Source organism: Canis lupus, chromosome 21 (assembly GCF_048164855.1).
Source record: "Canis lupus baileyi chromosome 21, mCanLup2.hap1, whole genome shotgun sequence".
NCBI classification, from domain to species: domain Eukaryota; kingdom Metazoa; phylum Chordata; class Mammalia; order Carnivora; family Canidae; genus Canis; species Canis lupus.
Window position 1 is genome coordinate 6,654,798 of NC_132858.1, and position 23,468 is coordinate 6,678,265.

The 23,468-nt window shown below is 44.7% G+C and overlaps 2 protein-coding genes across 15 annotated transcripts in view; one reads left to right on the plus strand and one right to left on the minus strand.

Moving 5' to 3' along the window:
• Positions 1-9,200: 9,200 nt before the first annotated feature.
• Positions 9,201-23,468, minus strand: part of TESMIN (testis expressed metallothionein like protein) — a 39,078-nt gene continuing 24,810 nt past the window's right edge. For 7 of the 14 annotated variants that reach the window (XM_072790209.1, XM_072790217.1, XM_072790211.1 and 4 more), the window contains 5 exons: positions 16,383-16,485; positions 13,092-13,229; positions 12,687-12,740; positions 11,017-11,192; positions 9,201-9,417 (listed from right to left, as the gene is read on the minus strand). In XM_072790209.1, the coding sequence (XP_072646310.1) occupies positions 9,225-9,417; positions 11,017-11,192; positions 12,687-12,740; positions 13,092-13,229; positions 16,383-16,485 (664 nt within the window). In that variant the 3' untranslated portion in view covers positions 9,201-9,224. Of the gene's footprint in view, positions 9,418-11,016; positions 11,193-11,273; positions 11,579-12,686; positions 12,741-13,091; positions 13,230-16,382; positions 16,486-23,468 lie in introns of those variants that run through there. The other 7 variants (XM_072790213.1, XM_072790216.1, XM_072790215.1 and 4 more) reach the window with 6 other exon arrangements.
• On the plus strand, positions 22,548-22,916 carry LOC140612553 (histone H2B type 2-K1-like). Its single transcript, XM_072790224.1, has one exon. It carries the CDS (start codon positions 22,548-22,550, stop codon positions 22,914-22,916), a length of 369 nt encoding a protein of 122 aa, XP_072646325.1.

Consider the following 23,468-nt stretch of genomic DNA (forward strand, 5'->3'; position numbering starts at 1 on the left):
GTGTTCTAAGGCTCCCCCAGGTGAGAATTCAGGCCGATTACCCAGCCCCTGCTGGCAGGGCCCCGAGCCCTTGCGTCCTTCTGCCCACGCTGTGAAGCTGGCCCCCCCCAGGCTCCTGCGGCTCCCACGGCTCCCACGTGGTTCCAGGACTCCATCAGCTCTGTCCTCCCCCCGCAAGCGCTGTGCTCAGACTTGGGTCACTCTCCCAGCTCAGTGTGCAACAGCAGCCACCGGGTCCTCTGCACACCCAGCCACACGGGCATCTCTGGTCGGTATCTCGGTTGGCCACCAGCCTCCTTTGTCCTCTCTCACACTGAATACTCTTTAGTTCTCCCAGACCTGGGAGGGGCTTGTGGGACCACGGCTCAGCCGGGCCCTCCTCTAGTGCCTCCTCTGGGAGTCTGATTCTGGGGAGCCCAAGCTCGCCCTCCCAGCAAGTGCCCAGTGCTGCTGCTGGTCTGCTCCCCAGGGAAGGGAAGTGAGGGACCGAGAGAGGTTTGGTACCCTCAGTGGCCCAGCAGCGTGATGGATGAATGGACAGTCCTCACGGGGCATCTGTGGAGGACACTTCACTTCCAGAGAGAACGCGGCTGGAACGGGCTACAGCCATCCCGGATACTTCAGCTGCCGACAATGGCAGAATTTTTAAGACAAAAAGTCCGCCAGCCATGAGGGGAAGTGAAGAATTTATAGGTAGTTCTGACAACAACCCAGATGACCTGCTGAGTGAAAGAGGACGGAGAATGAGGAGGTTATTTACCTCCTTGAGGAGGCAGCTCTCTCCATGCCATGAAAGTGCAGTCATGAAAGCTGACTGACATCAAGACCCTCCTTCCACAGTTTGAGGCCGAGGCCGGGGAGCCCCTCCCCAGTGTCTGTCCAGAGCCTGAGGAGGAGAGTCTTGCTCCTGAGGCCCCTGGAGAAGGAGGAAGGGGAGAGGTGTGGGGGGCTAAGGAGTCCCAGTGCAGGGACAGAGTCTCAGAAAGACACAAAAGATCACAGCTGATTACTGTGCAGCCCATGAACTTTTGCTTTAATACACTGCAAAGCAAGAGGTTCTGTGCTCCATTTTACAGCCTGGATTTCACCCTATTTTATCCATGATACAAACTAAGATGGCTCTAGAAAGCAGAAAGCCTGACCACCTCTGATCCAACTTTTAAAGAAAAGTTTGCTGATTTCTGCTTTCAGGAAGATGGAGTAGATGTAATCCTTCCTGATTCCCTTGCTAAGTACAACCCTGGACATTTTGTATAAAGCAAGCATAAGACTCTGAAAGGTCAAGACGAGGGAAGACCTCAGAACCCAAGGATGATACAGTGGTGAGTTCTAGGTTTTCTTTTTGTCTTTGTAACAGAGTAAAGCTGACTCTCTCCATCTTGATATATGGGTTAATGTAATTCTTACGAAGGAAGAGGAGGAAAAGACAAGTTAAGCACCAGGAAAGAATATCTGTAAACCACATGTCACATTAAGGGATATCCCACCAAGGATATATTTCTCTGAAGCATATAAAGGTCTCTCAAACCTCAACAGTGAAGAAAACAATCCAATTTTAAAAATGGGCAAAATACAGGAACAGACATTTCACTGAAGACATACAGATGGAAAATAAGCATATGAAATGATGTTCAACATCACTAGTCAGTAGGGGGATAAAAATTAAAACCACAATGAGATTCCACTAAATACCTATCAGAACAGCTAAAATAAAAAAATAGTGATACCACCAACTGCTAGCAAGAATGCAGATAAAGTGGACCACCCATCCACTGCTGTTGTAAATGTGAAATGGTACAGCCACTCTGGAAAACAGCTGTAGTTTCTTTAAAAATGAAACATGTAGCTACCATTCAACCCACCAATTATACTCCTGGACATTTAACCCAGATGAATGAAAATTCGCCTGCACACAAATGTTCACAGTAGCTTTATTTGTAATAGCAAAAAAACTGGAAACAGCCCAGATGTCCTTTAATGGGTGAATGGTTAAACTGCCATCCATCCACCCCACGCACCTACCATTCAGCAAGAAAAAGTAACAGACTACTAAGCTATGCCCCAATCCAGGTGAATCTCCAGAGAATTCCTCTGAGTAAAAAAAAAAAAAAAAAAAAAAAAAAAAATCTTAGAACGTTACATACTGTATGATCCTTTATATAGCATTCCTGAAATGATGGAAGTATAGAAATGGAGAACAGGTCAGTGGCTCCCAGGGTTTAGAAAGGAGGATGATAGATATGGCTTTAAAGGATGACTTGGGAAAAATAAATAAATAAAGGATGACTTGGGGATCCTTGAAGTGGTGGAAATGTTCTGCATCTTGACTGTATCAAAGTCAGCATCCTGGTTGTAATATTCTACTTAAGTTTTGCAAGATGTTACCATTGGGGAAAACTGGATAAAGGGTGTATAGCATCTCTCTGTATCATTTATTACAAATAACCATGCATCTACAATCATCTCAAAATAAAAAGTTTAGTTTTTAAAAAGCTATTCAAATATATTTTAGGGCCCTAATATGTTCACAAGTGAATTCTACCAAACATTTAAGGAAAAAATTATTCCAATTCTTTATAACCTCTTCCCAAGATGGAAGTATATCCTCATTCTATGAGGCTAGCTTTACCCTAATACCAAAACCAGAGACATTACAAGAAAACCACAGACCAATATCTCTCATAAACAGAGATGTAAAATCCTTTTTTTTTTTTTAATTACTTCTTTTAAAGTAATCTCTACACCCAACATAGGGCTTGAACTCATAACCCCAAGATCAAGAGTCACATGCTGTACCAACTGAGCCAGCCAGGTTCAGCCAAGTCTGAACATTTTTTTTTTTTTAAAAGGGACAGGGCTTTTTTTTTTTTTAAAGATTTTATTTATTTTATTTTATTTTATTTATTTATTCATAGAGACCAAGAGAGAGAGAGAGGCAGAGACACAGGCAGAGGGAGAAGCAGGCACCATACAGAGAGCCTGACGTGGGACTTGATCCGGGGTCTCCAGGATCACGCCCTGGGCTGCAGGCGGCGCTAAACCGCTGCGCCACCCGGGCTGCCCGAGATGTAAAATCCTTAACAAAATATTAGCAAATCAAATCCAATAACATATAAAAAGAATTACACACCATGACCAAGTGGAATTTATTAACCCACATATGCAAATCTGGTTCAACATTCAAAAGTCGGTTAATGTAATCATCACATCAACAGGCTAAGGAGGAAAAAAAGTCACATGATCATATCAGTAGATATAGAAAAAGCATTTAGCAAAACCTAACACCTATTTATAATTTTCAGCAAACTAGGAATAGAGGGGAGCTTCCTCAGCTTGATATAGAATGTCTACCAAAAAACCCTACAGCTAACATCATACTTAATAGTAAGAAACCAAAAGTTTTCCTGCTAAGATAAGGAACAAAGCAAGGATGTCCCCTCTCATCCTTGGGGACACTGTAGTGGAAGTCTTAGCTAGGAAGGAAGGAAGGAAGGAAGTTCCAGTCCTTCCAAGAAGTCCTTCCAAGAAGGCAGGGAAATAAAAGGCATACAGATTGGGAAGGAAGAAATAAAACTGTCTTTGTTTGCAGATGACATGACTGTCTACGTAGGAAACCAGAAAATCAACAACAAGAACTCCTGGAACTAAAAAGCAATCATAGCAAGGTTACAGGATACAAGGTTAATATACAAAAGTTAATTGCTTTTAGGGGCACCTTGGTGGCTCAGTCTGTTGGGTAACCAACTCTTGGTTCTGGCTCAAGTCATTATCTCAAGTCATGGAGTCGAGCCCCACATCCGGCTCCATGCTCAGTGGGGAGTCTGCTTGAGAGTCTCTCTCTCTCCTTTTCCCTCTGTCCCTCCCCCCTGCTCTCTCTCTCTCAAATAATAAATAAATCTTGGGGCAGCCCCAAGATTGGCTTGGCACAGCAGTTTAGCACTGCCTGCAGCCTGGGGTGTGATCCTGGAGATCCGGGATCGAGTCCCACGTCAGGTTCCCTGCATGGAGCCTGCTTCTCCCTCTGCCTGTGTCCCAGCCATTCTCCCTCTCTCTCTCTCTCTCTCTCTCTCTCTCAATAAATAAATAAATAAAATCTAAAAAAAAATTTAAAAAAAATAGTTTTAAAAAATCAATCTTAAAAAAAAAAACCCACAAAAGTTCATTCCTTTCCTGTTTAACACCAATGAACAAGTGGAGTTTGCAATTAAAAATATATCATTTATATTAGCACCCCTAGCATCATTAAAAGTGAAATACATAGGTACAAATCTAACAAAACTACAAACTCTGACGACAGAAATCAAAGAAGTGCTAAATCACTGGAGAAATATTCCATGTTCATGGATAGGATGACCCAATATTTTGAAGATGTCCATTCTTCCCAACTTGATCCACAGAATCAATGAAATCCCAATTAAAATCTCTGAAAGTTATTTTATAGGAATTAAAAAACAGATTCTAAAGTTTATATGGAGAGAAAAAGACTGAGAATATCCAACATGATATTGAAGAAAAAGAACAAAGTTGAAGGATGGGCTACCACCCGACTTGAAGACTTTCCACAAAGCTATAATCAGGACAGTGTGATGTTGGCAAAAGAATAGACAAATAGATCAATGGAATGGAATCAAGAGCCCAGAAATAGACGTACATAAATATTGTTAACTGATCTTTGGCAAAGGAGCAAAAGCAGCACAATGGAGCAAAAACAGTGTTTTCAAGAAATACTGCTGAAACAGCTGGACAACCACATGCAAGAAAAGGGTGGGGGAATCTAGACACATCTTACACACTTCACAAAAATTGAAACTCAAAGTAAACCATATACATAAACATAAAATGCAACACTCTAAAACTCCCATAACACAGAAGATCTAGATGACTTTGAGCATGGCCATGACTTTTTAGATATAACACCAAAGTCACGATCCATAAAAGAACAATTAATGAGCTGGACTTCATTAAAATTTAAGACTTCTGCTCTGCAAAATCACTATTGAAAGAATGAGAAGACAAGCCACTGACTGGAAGAAAATATTTGCAAAATGCATATATATATGATAAAGGACTGTTATCCAAAATACACAAAGAACTCTTAAAACTCAGCAACAGGAAAATGAAGAACCCAATTAAAGATGGGCAAAAGACCTGTGCAGACAAGTTGCTAAAAATGATACACAGAAGGCAAGGCAAGCAAGCACATGAAAAGATGCTCCAGGTCGTGGGCCATCAGGGAATTGCAACAGAAAACAACTAGATATGGCCACACACCTATGGGAATGGCCAGAGTTCGGAACCCTGACAGCACTTGACTGATGTTGTCACCTCTGCCCTCCTGAGCCTGGTGTCCTTTGTGGGGAGAGCTCCCTGCAGCAGGAGCTGCCTCTGCCCCTCCAGTGCTCTTCTCTTCCCCACACGGATTCCCCAGGCACCATCTGCATCTTAGAAGAAACTTCCACCTTCACTTCCCTCAATCAGTGTCCTCACCTAGTTCACATAATAATTTATCTCTTGTGGTTTTAAGCCACAACCCCACTGGAATTCGACCACACTCAGTGGAACTTCAGGGAATCAGTGCAGGGTTTTGTAAGGGGATGAAGAGCTTCAGAGCCAAGAAGAGGACTACACACAGGTTTCTGCTCAGATTCCCCAGGCAGCAGAAGGTTCCGTTTCCTATGTTCTCATGTTTTCTGTATTGGGTACAAGCTTGTGGTTGAGGGAAAATTTTCAGCATGTGCAACATAGAAATATGTATTTGGTCTCTATGCTGTTTCCTAATAGAGCTCATAAAGCCCTTGTAATTTCTTGGGTGGTAGGAGTGCCTTTGTTCTAATGGGGCAACTCTGGGTGGGCTCCTGGCTGGGGGCTTGTCACCAGAAAGACCAAGCCACATGCTCCAAGGAGGAGAGGGGGCTAGAGGCTGAGTTGATACTTGATTGTGCCTATGACATGAAGCCACCATAAAAATCCCTAAAATACAGGGTTCAGAGTTTGGGGGTTGGTGAATACCACAGGCCAGAGGGTGGCGCCCCAAGCTTCACAGGGACAGAGTGCGCTCCTGAACCTTGCCTTATGTACTTCATCCTCAGGTTGCTCATATGAATCCTTCAATATCCTTTACAATGAACTGGTAATAGCAAGTAAAATGTTTCCCTGAGTTTTGTGAGCTGTTATAGCAGATTCTCAGACCCAAAGAGGCGTTCCCGGAAGCTTCCAACTACAGCCAAGTCAGACAGAAGTGTATGGGTTTTCCTCAGGACCCAGTACTTGCAACTGGTGTCTGGCTGGTGTCTGAAGTTGAGGACAGTGTGCGGGGACTGAGCCCTTAACCTGGGTCATCCGACACTAACTCCAGGAAGTTAGCGACATAACTAAATTGAGTAATATTAGGACACCCAGTGGGTGTCCAGAGACATGGAGAATAGATTGGTGGAGGGGATATGCCACCTGTCTCATGTCTAACTATTATTCTGAGGGGAGAAGCGGCTTTCTTTCAGCATGTCATGTTATGACTTCTTTTCAGATTCTCGAAAAGGCAAGCTTTAAGCTAAGCTGCATTTGGGGAGGAACGACACCAAAAAACCCTCTGAAAACCCAGCAGATAGTCTCACCCTAATCACAGAGGCGGCCTTAGTAGATACAGGAGAGAGCTACAAGGCAGTTCATTTTGCACAGCCACATCCAGAAGCAAGGCATGCTATGTTTATTTTTATATAGTTTTAAAATGGCCTTGGCTCTTTACCAGCAACAGATGATGTACTTTTTTTATTTTTAAAAAGATTTTATTTATTTATTTATGAGAGATACACAGAGAGAGAGGCAGAGGGAGAAGCAGGCTCCATGCAGGGAGCCCGATGTGGGACTCAATCCTGGAACTCCAGGATCACGCCCTGAGCCGAAGGCAGGCACTAAACCACTGAGCCAGCCAGGCATCCCAGAAGATGTACTTTTAGATCTTTAAGTCATCCTATGTAACTGTCACCTTTGGGCATTACACTGGTTTGATACACGGCTCTACTTGGCTCTCACTTATCATACTGAATTTTCTAAAAGCTGTATGGGCTTACTAAATTCTCCCTGGCAGGGATCCCTGGGTAGTGCAGCGGTTTGGCACCTGCCTTTGGCCCGGGGCGTGATCCTGGAGACCTGGGATCGGATCCCACGTCGGGCTCCCTGCATGGAGCCTGCTTCTCCCTCTGCCTGTGTCTCTGCCTCTCTCTCTCTCTGTGTGTGACTATCATGAATAAATAAATAAAATCTTTAAAAATAAATAAATAAATTCTCTCTGGCAAGAAACTCCACAGGGATGGGCCATCCCTTAATTTTCAGGCTCCCGCTCAGTATAGCTGGCCACAGTCAGAGTATCCTGGCCTGGCACGAAAGGTCCCCTGCCTCACACGAACCTGGGCTCCGGCCAGCTCCTGGGTAGTGCTGGGTCCCTGACCCGAAGGCTGTTGCTCATCTTCCTCCTTGGGGCTCTGTAGGTGACCACCCCTGGCTTCGGGACCTCTATAGGCAGCTCTTTATCTCAGAATAGTTCTGGAGAACAGTGTTCCCTTTACCTCCCTCCATACCTGTGCCATGCGGCTCCAGAGCCTCTAAAATGTGCCGGGTGTGCGCAGAGATGTGCCTGTAAGATGCACGCTGGACTTCAAAGATGTGGTACATACAAAAGAATGTGAAATACCTCAATCATTTTTATTTTGATTACACGTGACATGACAGTGTTTTGAATATATGGGGTTAGATAAAAGATTGCTAAAATAAATTTCACCTACTCCTCTTCACTTTTTCAAATATGGCTCCTAGAAAATGTGAAGTGACTGGTAAGGCCCTGCAGACATTGCCACTGGCAGCATTTCAGGACAGACGCAGAGGAAAGGCCGCCCCCCAAGAAGGGGATCAGGAAGCCCTGGTTCAGGACCCCACCAACGCCGAGGGTGGAGTGGACGGGTCCCCTCCAGCAGCACCCCTCCCACCCCTTCCTAGATGCACAGGGGGCTGAAAGTGCCCCTAGCCCCGGGGCACCCAGGCCTCTGCCTCTGGCCTGCACCATGAATCTCCATCCGGAGGAGCCAAAGGGGAATTGAAATGGTGAAGAATTAAGTTTATTTCTCTCCCTCCAGGGTTTCCCATCAGAACTTGCTGTTCTGAATACAACTCTACTAAACGCCAGCCAGCCGCTGGGCCCCTTGCTTATGCCGGTGCTGTGCTGGCAAGTAAATTTTCTAAACATACTCTAAGGGGCCAATGCTATTCATAAACACAGAACAGGATGAATATATTTATAGTTACTAAGTTAATTACAACAATGGAAGACATTTGAAATTTTAACCATTTTGCTTTTTCAAAAGAACTAAAAGAGTCAACTTAATAATTAATCTTACCTGCTGGCTTCTGCAAACTAGTTACTTCAACCATATTTTAACAAACAGTAATAATATTAGAACAGTAATTAGGGAGAAGTTAATTGGATAATAGAGCTTTTCCACATTCAAATGAAAACACACAAGAAATGGGTGACGGGCACTGGGTGTTATCCTGTATGTTAGTAAATTGAACACCAATAAAAAAAAAAAAAAAAAAAAAAAAAGAAAACACACAAGAAACTAGATAAATTTCAGCCCCATAAGTATGACCCTACGGCCTGTGTTTCATGGTGGCCCTAAGGGAGACAGGGCATTTGTGTGACTCTGGGAAAATGTTCACACTCAGGAATTCCTCAAGGGACTCAGGGCTGTTGAGAGATTTTACGCTGTATCTTAGCAGCCCATCTGGAGAAAGTATTTCAAAATAATTTTAGTAAAAAATCATTATGGCTTTTTAGGCAGAGATGCCTCGAGAGGAAAATTTGCAAGACTGGGTGAAGCCAGTGGCAATGAACTGCTATTTCTCTCCAGAGCCTGCTTCCTCCCTCCATCCCTCATTGTTAATACAGACAATCCTCCCAGCATCACAGGAATCCATGCTCTCTCTCCAGGGCCAGACAACAACGGTTAGTTGTGTCTGTGCTTCCTCAAAAGCCGTTGATCACCAAGACCCTCACCCACTCTGAGTAAATCCCCTTGGCACCCGGATGCAGAGGGAAAGCCTGACCTCAGTGACACAGCCATTGATGCAAACCCGGCCTCGTGTTCCTCAAACCACCTCTCAACTATAGATTTCTTTCCCTTAGAATATTGAAGCAAAATCTATGTGCATTCAGATTTTACCATGCTGTAATGCTACTCAATTTTCAACCCTTTGGATTTAAACTCAATCCGGAGAATCTGTGATAAGCACCTCCCGAACTCCTCCAAGATCATCTGCTCCGCCAAGCACTCGGAGCAGTGCTCCTTCTCGGCCTCTTCACCCTGAGCCAGCAGGCAGGCGCACGTGGCCTCCACCACCTCCCAGGAGATGCACGAGGAAGACTGCCTGGCAGAAACAGAGCAGTTACAGGCCACCGTCCTCAGCTCCACATTTTAAATATCTTATATGTTCAAGGGGACGTCCTTGTCATGGTATTTTAAAGAACGTCACCAGTAAAATCGAATGGTATCTTCCTAATGTTGGAAACTGTGACAATATGAAGGACTGCTTTCAGAAGAGTAACACAGAGCACAGGCAACGGTCTACCTCTTGACATTCCTTCTCACAGCAGATTCTGAATATCCTCAAAGTTAGATCCACTACAACATTCAGAGGCACCGGGGCTACTGCATCACGCTGGTGGGCTGTGCAGCGGTGGAAGCAGGAATCTCAGATTGAGATAAGCCTTACAGGTGAGCCATGCAGCCTGGTCCAAACTCCGAGCAGAATATGTATGCTCAGGAAAGCCAGTGTCCTAGTGTCAGCCCCATCCTCCCCAGGGGCATCTGGCACTCCAGGATGCCAAAGGGCTCTGGGGACTTGCCCCGTTGGAGGGACACTGTCAGCCTGGCCTCCCCTCCCAACGCCCCTTAGAACCCTTAACCAGGTTCCCAAAGGTGGCAAGACCATATCATACAAGACTGTCCATGCGCCCCCGCTGGGCTCGAGGGGCAACCTGGCTTAGCTAGACACTTGCCCAAGCAGTGCTCAGACTGCAGAAGTTCTGGAAAACTTCCTATAGTCTTAAAAAGTATTGGATTATGGAAATAGACACAGGAGTTGGAATTGGTTGAAATCTCTCTAGACAGACAACACACAACGACTTTTGCTGAAGCTCAAGGAATAGGGCTGCCCTTGGGTCAAGAGTCACAGTATTTTGAGGCCAGACTCCAGCATGTGGAGGCTCCATCACATTCAGCCTGACACACAGCGTCCCGGTGCCAGGAGATAACATGTTTGCTTGCCCCTTCACAGAAGATGAAGCTACATCTGGTAAATGTTTACTGATAAAGACCTTTGCAGGTCACAGTGATGGTGTTTCTGATGTCTCTGACCAAATAAGCATAAACTTGGCTTTGCAGAATTATATGAATTAATGATATCTGGTGCTTTTTCATGATTTCATTCATGGTATTGAGTTGAAAGCCATTTTTTTTAATGGATAAATCTAGTCTAGTGTATAGTAAAATTATCACTCAACCTTTGAGATCTGCTAGGATTATAGTATGGCCTCGGAATAGTTAAATGGGACACTATCCGCCTACTGTGAGATCCATGAACCCTCCAGTAAGGGACACAGTAGGCACGCTGTCACTTCATATGGTAAGGAGTACTTCAGGTCTGTGTGTCTCTGTCTTGAGATTGTGGCCTCACTGCCCAAGGGCAGTGGCCTATCAACAGTCCCTGCAAGGCCCTTCTGCTTGTGCACAAAACGGGTAACAGCCCAGGAAGACCGATGGACAGAGCAGTCTCAGCAGTGGGCCCCCCGAGGAAACACAGAGTGGGACCTAAGGCTGGTCAAGCAGGGGAGCTGCTGCTTCCGCCCCATCCCTCATGCCCACCCCATGGACACACACACTTTCTTTCCGGTGTAGAGATTAACTGTCCTCAAATTAACCTGTTTCCCCTCTTTGGAGTACCTACCTATCTTTTCACAGTACCTACCTATCTTTTCTGAATTTTGGTAGTCCTGAGAATTTAGTTGGTGACAAATGATGGTTGCCTTCAAACCCTCCAATTTCCATATAGTTGGGCATGTTCATTAGTGTTTTCTGTTCTGGGCTTTCTTCATAATTTTTGCAACCAATGCATTTGCAAATAGAAGAACACATAATTTTGGCCTGGTAACATAAAATACTTCAATAAAATCAGACTGCACTATAATTCATCAAAAAACAACACATTCTATGTGGACCTTAGGTAACCCTGTGTGTGTGTGTGTGTGTGTGTGTGTGTGTGTGTGTGTGTGTGTGTGTGTTTAATCTGCAATTTTCACACCAAACACAGGGAGGGGATTTGGAAGGCTGGCATGTGAGTGTGAGCATGAGTCCCGAGCAGAGAGGGGGTCACTCTCCCTTCTCTGCAGGGGATGCCAGCAGAGTGCTGCCCCCGACTGTGTCATGGGTCATAAGATTCTAGCTCTCTCAGCTCACCTCACTTCACTGCATGTCATAGACAATGTGGTTCTCACACACGGGAGGTCTGTGGCAACCTGTGTCCAGCAAGCCTGTTGACACAATTTTTCCAACAGTATTTGCTCACTTTGTGTCTCAGTCACATTTTGGTAATTATCTCAACATTTCAAACCTTTCGTTATTCTTATGTTTGCTATGATCTGTGTCCAGTGATGGTAACTAAGAGCTCAGGGAATAATTAGGGTTTTTTAATGAAGGTACACGCCTTGTTTTTTAGACCTAATGCTACTGTACACCTAATAGACTGCAGTGTCCTGTAAGCAGGACTTTTATCTTCACTGGGAAGCCAAAAACTTCATCTGACTGGCTTGGATGCGGTATTTGCTCTGTTGCTTTGTGGTCTGGAATCGAGCCTGCAGCATCTCCTAGGTGGGCCCATGTCATGCTGGCTCTGCTCTTGTGGGGAATGTGTAGGTGGGTAGAGGCTGAAACCCACCGAAGGCAGGCCTTGAGTGGGTGTGAGGGGAGGCCTTGCTGCTTACTTGTGGGTGGAATTCGTTTCTTGCCACAGGGAGCATGCCTGGCAAGCCAGGGCCCAACCCCTTGCTTACACATGCCACCGGGCAGTCTGAAAGCTGGCCCTGCCAACTGCTGTGGCTCCCTCTTTCTTTCAGCTGCTAGGGCTGTCCCTCAGATCTCGTCAGCTCAGAGATGCACATCGAAGGGTATCTATTGTGTTCTACTCTGCACCTCTGGCTGTTTTGAGCAAGAGGCTTTTCAAGATCTCCAGTCCCCTCTGGAGACTACAGGACAGCTGCACCTCATGTGGGCTGCTGCCTGGCAGAGGCTCAGCCTCCAGAAAGTGAGCCTGCTCTCTGTCTCAGGCAGCAGGGAGGGTACTGTGAAGAGCAGGCAGGGATGCTGTCAGTGCATCTGAAAACTGCTTCGCTGGGGAGGTGCCTCACTGTTTGAATTCTGTATCTCCGCACGACTTTGCATTCTCACAATCCCAGCTGGGGGATTGCTTGGCCTGCTTACTCAGGCCTTCCAACATGTGTCCCCCGAATCACGAGGACTCTTCTCAAGCCCAATCATCTGTGACAACCTTTTAAAAGTAAAATTCACAGGTGCCTCCCCCCGACTCCACCCCCTGCAAAGACCTCAAGCAAACCAAAGGAGAGCTTTTTAAGGAAGAGTTACCTGGCTGCTTTGCAGCTGAGGTCTGAGAGCTCTTCCCTCCTCTCCCTCGCTTTTCTTCAACACCAAGAAAGAAGAGGGAAGATGAAGAGAGAGAGCAAGCCTCTCCGCCCCAGTGGGTCTGTGAGGAGCAGGCACACGCTCTGGTCCACGGGCGGCTCTGCACCACGACGTGTGCTGTCCGCCAGCCAAGGCCCACTGTTCACTGTGGTCTCTGAGTGCCAGCCCAGAGACAAAGCTCTGCGAGCAAGAGGCAAGGCCCACCTCTGGGAGCTCCCGAAGTGCTGTGGCAGAGTGGGCAGGGCCATGCAGTGGGCCCGAAGCAGGTGCCAGCCTCCCGGAGGAACTGTGGGTACATCTGCTGTGTCACTGAGCCCAGGGCCCTGGGGGGTGGGGTGGGGGGCTCACCTCGTAGCACTCGCAGTAATTTTTAAGACAGCCTGAGCGCCTGCAGTTACAGCCTTTGTTATGCCGAGGCTTCACATCTCCCAACTTCCCTTTCCCAATTTTTGGCTGGAAAGCTTCTGGATTTCGATCAAGACATGCCTAAGGCAGAAAACACAAAACTCCATCAAGATGTACCTTTTATTTAAAAACAACATTCAGTGAAAGTTGAACAACATTCCGTGAAAGTTCATTTGTCTGCTGTGTTAATCCAGTTGCTGCTTTAGAAGAGCCACACAGCACAGTGGACTATCAGTCAGTCGTCAAAAAGGATGAAATCTCACCATTTGCAACCACGTGGATGGAGCTGGAGGGTATTATGCTGAGTGAAGTAAGTCCATCAGAGAAAGACAATTATCATACAGTTTCACTCATATGTGGAATTTAAGAAACAAAACAGAGGAGCACAGGGGAAGGGAGGTTAAAATAAAATAAGATGAATTCAGAGAGGGAGACAAACCATGAGAGATTCTCAATCATAGGGAAAAAAACCTGAGGGTTGCTGGAGGGGAGTGTGGGGGGACAGGGTAACTGGAGGATGGGCATGAAGGAGGGCATGTGATGGGATGAACACTGGGTGTTACATGCAAGTGATGAATCACTGAACTCTATCTCTGAAACTAATAATACATTACATGTTAATTAATTGAATTTAAATAAAATAAAATAAACAAAGAAAGAGCCACATGAGGCAGTGTGTCCTTCCATAGTTAAAGTGCATCCCCGGGATGCTGGGGTGGCTCAGTGGTTGAGCATCTGCCTTCAGCTCAGGTCGTGATCCCGGGGTCCTGGGATGGAGTCCTGTAATGGGCTCCTTGCAGGGAGCCTGCTTCTCTCTCTGCCTGTGTCTCTGCCTCTTTGTGTGTCTCTTGTGATTAAATACATAAAGTCTTAAAAAAAAAAAAAAAGAAAGTGTGTCCCCTTCTTGTTTCATTTAATTCTTTTACACTGTAAAAGGCATTGTTTTTTTCCTGAGTTTCAAAGTCAGACATGCTTATTGTAAAATAACTGGATATTAAAGACTGTGTCCGTGTGGCTCTATTTCCTTTCCAGCATTTCTTGTGTACTTTTTTCCTGAGACAGCTGGGGCCATGGTGCTCACATTTATTAAACACTGATTGTGTTCCAGGCACCCTTCTATGCGATTTATGTGCACTTTTTCCCTTAATCCTCACCGCAGCCTTGGGGAACAAATACTATTGTTTCTGTCTCACAGATGAAGAAATCAAGGGCAAGAGGTTAAGTAATAAATGGCCAGTGATGGACTCGAATCCCTCTCCCTATGCTTAACCCAGCCCAGACACTCGGCCACCGGGCCACGCCTTGCTGACACAACATGCTCAGCTTTTTATCCTGGCTGGTTTAACTCTTTTTATGTATCTTTCTATGATCCATCTAGACAGACAAATGTGTGCATGTTTTTATTAACGAAGTGATTTGATGCAATTTGAGGAACACAGTAGCACCCCCTGCCCTTTGCTCTCCTCGTACAGATTAGTGGCTAGGGTCTGCGCCGTCTGACACAAGGCCTTCCCATCACCACAGAAGGTCCTTTGGGCAGCACTGGCCTCAAGTGAGGCTGCTATTGTATGTTTTTATTTCTATGGAAGGTGAGGGGCAGGGAATGCACCCATCCGTGGGGTGGAGCATGATGAACAGAGCACCAGTGTGCCCTGTGTAACCTCTGCCCAGCTCAGACTGGAGGGTAGTCCAGCCCCCAGGAACTCCCAGGACTGGTACCCATTGACACCCCAGTGGGAGCCACCGTGCTGACCTCCACTGCTTTCACTGTATGTGGGCCCCTGTGGCGTACCCTGTTGTGCCCGGCTTCCTTCAGCAGCACAGTGCCCACGGGACTTATCCACGTGCAGTGCATGGTGGGACTGCCTTCTTCACTAGTGTAGTAGTCCGCCATACGATACAACATTCTACCACTGATGGACACTGGGTCGTTTCCAGGGTGGGGCTACTGTGTGTGTCTGTGGTCGACGCATGCACTCATTTTTATTGTCTCTGTTTTCAGGAATGAAACTGCTGGATCATAGCATGTACCAAGGTTCATCTTTAGAGGCTATTGTCAAACAACCTCCCCAAGTGCTTGTACCAACTTATGTTCCTACCAGCAATTCTTGAAAATGCCAACACTTTTTAAATAAAACTTATATACATCCAATGATAGACAATCCTTTAACCCTGAAGAAAATGCTACACTACTAAAGTTTAGAGGCATCAAAATTTTCTTCTGTCCCCTGGATCCGGCTATATCAAAATGGGTAAGATATTTTCAAGTGGTTTATCTGTAATTCAAGAGGAGAATTAAATTATTGTAGAAACAAAACAGACCAACCACGAGACAGCATGACAGTCTCAAGTCTACATGGGATAGTCCTTCATTGCCCTTTGCAAACAAGGGGCACCAAAATATGCCCCCAGAGCAGGCTGGTGGCCCCATGCCTACCCATCCTCCCTTCTTTAATGATCTTTTATGCCTACAAGAAGGGATGAAAACTGCAGGTTCCTGTATGTAGCTGTTAGCAAGCGCAGGGCTGCCAGAGTTGCTGCTGGCCCCTTGAGGAAAGTCCAAATTCTCCCCTTACCTGAGAGCTATGGAGAATAAAAATTAGACATGAGTTGTGGCTGAGAACCTCTACCCAGTTCTCTGAACAGCAGACTTTCTACACCTCTCAGGCTACACTCCTCAAGCTCAGGCTTATGTACTACATGACAGGACCCAAATCTCTAAACCCCAACACAAGACAAAGTGGACATTTGTACATTCTGAAATCAGAACCTTCCAACAGTGCTGTGCCACTGAAGTCATCCCACATGGTAGAGAATAAAGATCTTTCTCTGGCTGCTAACTCCTTACAGCTCTTGTCCACGGCCACCTTCAGGAAGAATCCTACTCAGTGTATACTCATCAACACTTTGGGTTTTCCCAATATTGAAATCAGTTGGGAGTCTCTAGAGATGACAGCTTTATGAATATCTCAAGCACTTTTTTAAAAAAATTATTTTTAGAGAAAGAGAGGGAGTGTGTGAGCAGGGGAAAGGGAAGAGGGAGAGAGAGAACCTCAAGCAGACTCTGTGCTGAGCACAGAGCCCAGTGTAGTGCTTGGATCCACAACTCTGGGATTATGACCTGAGCCAAAATCAAGAGTCAGACGCTCAACCTAATGAGCCACCCAGACACCCCATATCTTAAGCACTTTAAAACACTTTTAGAATGCATGTATTTAGTGGAAAAATTGTTACCTTAATGGCCTTAAACCGTTGGATTTCGTGATGTAGATTGTTACAACAATTATTACAGTTGCAGTTGTTGCAAAAGTCCCCACTGGCAAAGCAATCACAGTACCTGTGAAGCAACAACACAGTGTGTCAAAGGTGTGGATGGCATGAGCAAATGACAATAGCACCCACATAGGAAAAGAGCCTGCCAACATGCTGTAGTTCAGTACAACTTTTATTTAGATGATTCTGACTCCTTTTTTATGAAAGCTACAACACCTGGGATGATGCTCTCCAGTGACAGAGGAGAAAGAGAAACCAGTTAAAACCACTGGTTTCGTAATATAGGAGTTTGCAGAGCAAAACAATTTCCTGGATCCTGTCCCTTGTTGTCCATTGCCTCCTGTCCCTAGGTGCCCACTGAATCTCTCCCAGGAGCACTACCAGTGCTGGAGCACTGGCAGGCAGACACCATCAACCACCACCACTCCCAGTCCACCCACACAACTGAAGCTGAGTTCTCTTCCTGGCCAGACATTGACTATGAGTGAAAACTAATGGGGCCTGGAGGCTGAATGTGGCTTGGGCTTGATCTTACTTCCACTCCCTGTTGACCTTGGGGGGAAGAGACGGATGGTGGAAGAAACACACGTACGAAGTGACTGCTGTCATATTCTCTTATAATAAAAGTGCTGTTGGGGAACTCAGATTCTGCAGAACAGCTTTTTTAGCAGAATTTGTCCCCAAATGTGTCCACTGTGCCCTGGTATTCTGGAGGTCATAAAGGTATTACTCGGTGACAGAAACGGTGTTCCTTGAAAAACCATCAGCTGTCTACAGCTGTGCTCTTGTAAGACTCCTGCTCTCATGCTGCAGAACAGAGGCATTTATAGGCCTGTGGCTCAAATGGTTCAGTGTGGGCAGGGATATGACATGTTTCTCAACTCATGTAAAAATTCAGTGTTAAGGCAAGGACTCCCAATATCTTACCTATAACCTGAACCCCAGGGAGGTTTCGGGAGTTCATCAGCCACTCCACAGCTTCCGTTCGTGACTGGAGAAGACCCACATTGCTCCCTCCTGAGAGCATGAGTCATTGAAAAGAGCTTCAAATCCAGGTTTCTCATGTCAGCTCTGCCACCAGGTCCCCATGTTAACTGATATAGGTTATTTGTCATTCAGCATCTTGAGCTATAAAATGGAAGTCGTGGCATCCAACCTACCAGTCTCAAGGGGCCACCCAGGGGAGCTCAGGACATCCCATAGACATGCTTCCTTTACAGTGCTGTGTGATGCCAGGAAGGCCAATGTCTGGCAACGCGGTAGACCAGATAGATATCTCTAGAAACCTTACTGTATGTAAAAGTCCCCACAGAATTCCTAAACGTTATTCTTTTAACATTTGTTTCAATTTTTTAAAATAATATTTTAAAATGCATGTCAAGCCAAAAGAAAGTAAAAGAGATTATCAGAGGTAAAATAAAGAAAAAACTATGCACCTAGAGGGAAGAGTTCTGTAGCTGCTAAGTTTTGTCCTGGGGCATCTGCAGGTCCCTGGTGACTCAGAGCCTGCTCATGCAGGAGACAGGACACCGAGTCAGGACTAAGAGGAGTTGCACCAGAGAGCCCCCCAACACCCGCACCATGTAAAGCATGGATCCTTGAAAGGCAACCTCTCCACAAATCTACTTCATGGAAGGAGTGGAGATACATCCCTCTCTGAAGCACAGGGGTAATATGAGTGTGTCTCCTAAGGCTTCCTGACCCCTGGGATGGACAGAAGAAGGAAGAGATGACAGAAATTTGGAGGCTGGGAAGCAGAGGGGAGAGAGTTATAAATGACAGACTGAAGAATCCTGAACCCTGGCCCATCAGGAGAGAGGGAAGAAGCAGAAGCAGCTCTGAAGACTCGGATGCAGCAGTTGCAGTCTGCTCTGGAGTGGAGTGCAGGAGGGTAGGATGAGAAGAGAACTGGTTGAAGTTCTCTTTAGAACCCCCAGGCTCCTCCCCTTTCCAGCACCCTTCTCTCCACCACTGTAGCAAGATACTGAAATTACTTTCTGGGGTAAAACAGTTGAGGACGGGTGGGTATCACAATGAACCAAAGGAGGAAAGGTGAATATTGAGACCTGAGGATTTCTTCTCCTTGACCCCTAGAATCCTAGCGCCACAGTGGAAAAGCCTTCTTTCAGGACGCCAACCAGACCAAGACAGAATACAGAGAGAAAGAGCCCCACAGTGAGTCCCCCAAAAGATGGCTTAGTCATACCACCAAGAGTCCCCAGGAAGCTTATGCCTCATTCTTAAATGTGAGTGGAGTGACAGCCAGAGATCTGCAGATATTTCAGGAAACCTGACATGAAAGACAAGAAGCCCAAAAAAACACACTGTTTAGGGAAAGGAAACTCGGGGTGTGTGTGTGTGTGTGTGTGTGTGTGTGTGTGTGAGCACTAGCAGCCTTAGACAGATTAAGAGGCAAGAAAATTATACTTAAAAAAACAGAGTATAAAAATGATGTTTGGGGGGGGGGAGTAATCACAGAGAGCATTATCTTAACAGAAGATATGAAAAGTAGGACCCCTGCCCTCCACCCCCCAAAAAGGGAAGTAAAAACAACAGGAGAAAGAAAAATGTAGAATCTGTTTCCTAAGTCCAAGATTTATGTAATTAGAGATCTGGCATGTGTTTGCAGACTAAAAAGACTGCCAAGTGTCCAGCACAAGAGGTGAGATAGTCGCAAAGCAAGACTTCACTATCCAGTTTCAAAGCACAGAGAACAAAGAGAGGATCCTACAAGGCTCCAGAAAGAATAAAGCAGGTTTCACACAAGGGGCAAGAACAAAGATACTATCAAAATTTCAATAGCAGTAGTGAAAACTAGAAGAATGCAACAAAACCTTCAAAATTCTGCAGAAAAATTCAACATTTAAAATCGAACTGAAATTGGAAATCTAAATAACTATCCAATCCAAAATAATTGTCTAGGTGTGAGGACATATTCGGGCAGGTTTAGACATGGGGGTTCTGGAAAGATAATCTCTGTGCACCCTCTCTCAGGATGTTCTTGGAGGATGTGCTGCATCAAATGATGCAGTGAGTCAAATGAGGGAGATGATTGGGATCCAGGAATCAGGGAATCAAACCTGAGAAGGAAGCAAAGGAAGCCCTTGGTGTGGTGGCAGAGGGAGAGTCCATGGTCAGAGCTGTCCATCAGGCCTGGAAGCCATCCCATCCAGCGTGGGGCAGGCAAATGGCTCTGAGAAAGGCTTCCTCTGACAACACAGCCTAGTATGTAGCAGATCTGAGCATGGTGGGAAGACAGCTATACACCCAGAGGGCAGTTCAGAGTTAAATTAATGCCATGTACACAGAAAGCTAAGTACCAACTACTAACTCAAAGGAAAAGATGGAGAAGTTCAGGAAAGGAAATTAATCAAGGTCTAGCAGTGAGTAGTGTTTTCCTAGTTGTGAAATATAAACACTACTGATCTAACCACATATTTCTAATGTCTGGATGTGGGAAATGTGTGTGTGTGTGTGTGTGTGTGTGTGTGTGTGTGTGTTGAGGGGGGAGGAAACAGAGCCAAACCCACATCTTCCATGATGCTAAAATAAGAGATTATGCCCAAATAGAAAAGTCAAGAAGTTAGCAAAGCAGGCATATTATTTACATATGTGGAAATATTAAAAGATTCTGTTTAAAGTGTTGACAATTCCTGGAGATCAAAAAATAATGGACAATTGTCAGGGAGCTACCATTCTTTGTCACAAGTCTTACATAATTACTTGGCTTTTAAAACTCTGTGTGTAGAGTGCTTGGCTGGCTCAGTTAATGGAGTGTGCAACTCTTGATCTTGATTGTGAGTTCGAGCCCCATGTTGGACATAGAGGTTACTTAAAAACAAAATCTTTAAAAAAGATAAAAATAGGGGCACGTGGGTGGCTCAGCAGTTGAGCATTTGCCTTTGGCTGAGGTTGATCCTGGGGTCCTGAGATTGAGTCCTGCATCAGGCTCCATGCAGGAAGCCTGCTTCTCCATCTGCCTATGTCTCTGCCTCTGTGTGTCTTATGAATAAATAAAATATTTTAAATATAAATATATATATAATTTAAAAACCTCTATGTGTATATAATATGGATAAAAATAATAACTAAATTAAAAGCAAGAAAGGATAAACTGAAAGATAAAGAAATTAGATTGAGGCACATCATAAAAGACAAAGGGATTAAAAACACAGAAAAGAGGTTAAGAGGAATGGTGCATAGTTAGAAGGACTAGCAAATGGCAGATCAGCATTACAGGACAGAAGAGAACTAAGGTAAGAGGCTGTGGAATGAGGATGCCTGTGAATGTTCCAGAACTGTTGAAAGTTGTGGATCCTCTGACTTTAAAAACTTAACGAGCCCCCAAAAAGATAAATACAGAGAAAAAAGAAAAGATAGAAGGGAAATGTTAAAAGCCTCAGAGAGAAAAAGACAGATTATCTAGACTGGCAGCTTACTTATTGTTAGAAATAATGGGAAAAAAAAAAAAAAGAAATAATGGGAAATAGTAAAAACAGTATCTTCAAAGCTCTGAAAGGAAAACCAACAATCCAGAATTTTATACCCAAACTACCCTTATTCACTGAGGTCCAGGCCAGGCACAATTCTTCTCTTGTTCTACATACTTTGCTGAATGATTTGATTTATTAACTCTTGCCCTTCACTTTTTTCAACTTTATGTTGAAGATTTTTAAATCTTTATCATCAAACCTACTCTCTTACCCTAAAATACTCATTTTATTCTTCCACTAACATCATGAAAGGATTATCTACATCTGCTGCTTATCCATCCTCGTCACCCATTCACCTTTTACTCTACCTCACTCCAACTTTCTTCTCTGCCCCACTGGCTCTCAAAAGCAATCAACAACCTCCTTACTGGGGATGAAAGGACCTCTTCACTGCACGTCTGTCTCAGCTGCTGTGACACTCTTATGTTCCAGAAACACATTTTCAACTTCCTGTCAGACATTTTTACCTCCAATTCAGTGTGTCTGGCCTTTAACTTGCAATCTTCTCCCACCCCTCTCTGTTCAAGCTATGCTCCCTCTCTACATCCATGGGGCCACCCATGGCTAACATTATCCCGAGTCCCTTCTGATAGTTACCTTTCCCCACACCTAAGGAGTTTTCAAGTCTACTGATTCTGGCTCATAAATGTCTTTTTAAAAATTTTATCTTTATACAAGTAAATCACATTTGTTGAAGACAAGTTTTTGGATATCAATAAGCAAAAAGAAAAAAATTATAATCACTCAGAATTCCACATATGACCATTTGGTGAACATATTTCAGACTTTCTAAAACTATGCATACTGAAATAAACATATGTTGTTCAATTACATATTATACACAAACAAAAACAAGATCATATTCTATACACTGTTTCAGTGTGTTTTTGTTAGTTATCAATATCAGTAATCAGTTTAACTACTTGTTTTTATTACTCATCAATATTATGAGTATTTCCCACATACATTGATTTAAACACCATTTCAGTGACTACACAGTGTCCCCTTCTACAGCAGCATCATAATTCAGTTAATAACTCTCTTCAGGGAAACCTGGGTGGTGCAGCGGTTTAGCGCCTGCCTTTGGCCCAGGGCGTGATCCTGGAGACCCGGGATCGAATCCCATGTCGGGCTCCCGGTGCATGGAGCCTGCTTCTCCCTCTGCCTGTGTCTCTGCCTCTCTCTCTCTCTCTGTGTGACTATCATAAATAAATAAAAATTTTAAAAAAAATTAAAAAAAAATAACTCTCTTCATACTGAACATTTAGGTTATTTTATATATTTTGGAAGGTAAACAATACTACACCAGTGGCACTGGCCTCCTTTCCATTCCAGAACCCTGTTCCTTCCTTCTCTTGCCACAGGGCCTTTTCATGTGCTATTTCTTCTGTCTAGAACACTCTTAGTCATCCACTCTCAATCCACTTCCATCTGATTAACTCTCCTCATCTAAATACCCGCCTTAGGGAAGCCTTTGCTGGCTTTCATACTTGATCAACTCTCCCCTACACACACCCACTACTACTCCTTTGGCACATTTTCCACATTTCCACAATGACCTTTATGTATATGATTATTTTATTCATGTCCATCTCCCCCTTAGACCGTGTGTGTCAAGAGGACAGGCAGGAGGATGGGCACCGAGCATGGGCAGCAGCCACAGTCTGGGGGCCGCAGGGGACATGGTTCTGGTGATAAAAAGTCCAAAAAGCATAGCCAGCGCAAGGAAACATACTCAATGTATATCTACAAGGTGCTAAAGCAGGTGCACCCTGACATCGGCATCTTTTCCAAGGCCATGAGCATCATGAACTCGTTTGTGAATGATGTGTTTGAACGGCTGGCTGGCAAAGCTGCCCGGCTGGCCCAGTACTTGGGCCAGACCACACTGACATCCTGGGAGGTCCAGACGGCGGTGCGTTGGCTACTGCCTGGGGAGCTGGCCAAGCATGCCATATCTGAGGGCACCAAGGCCATCACCAAGTACACCGGCTCCAAGTGACTCAGGGCCTTCTATCAATAAAGAGTGAGCTGCTCCCCAAACAAACAAACAACAACAACAAACTATCTTGTTCACCTCAGCCTTCCTCACTCCTGAAATCACAGACATTCAAAAATATTTGTGGAATAAATGAGTAAATGTATATGTCTGTTTTTTTCTTAATTGCTACCATACCTGCCTCAGTTCAGGTCTTTCTCACCTCTTCTACAGTCTTGTGATATAGCCTCTTAACTAATTTCACTTTCAACCTCCTCTATTTTGCCATCAGTGCTAATTTCCTAAAACATGTATCAGGCAAAAAGAAGCAAAAAAAAAAAAAAAAAAAAAAACAACAACAAAAACAACCTGTAATCAGAAAAACACAAAATAAGATGCTATTGTGCATATTGTGCATTCCTGGTGAGAATGTGAAATGGCATAGCCACTGTGGAAAACAGTATGGGAGTTCCTTAAAAAGTTAAAACACAGACTTACTATATGATCCAGCAATTCCACTTCTGGGTATATCTACTCAAAATAATTGAAAGTAGGGACTCAAAACAGATGCTTGTA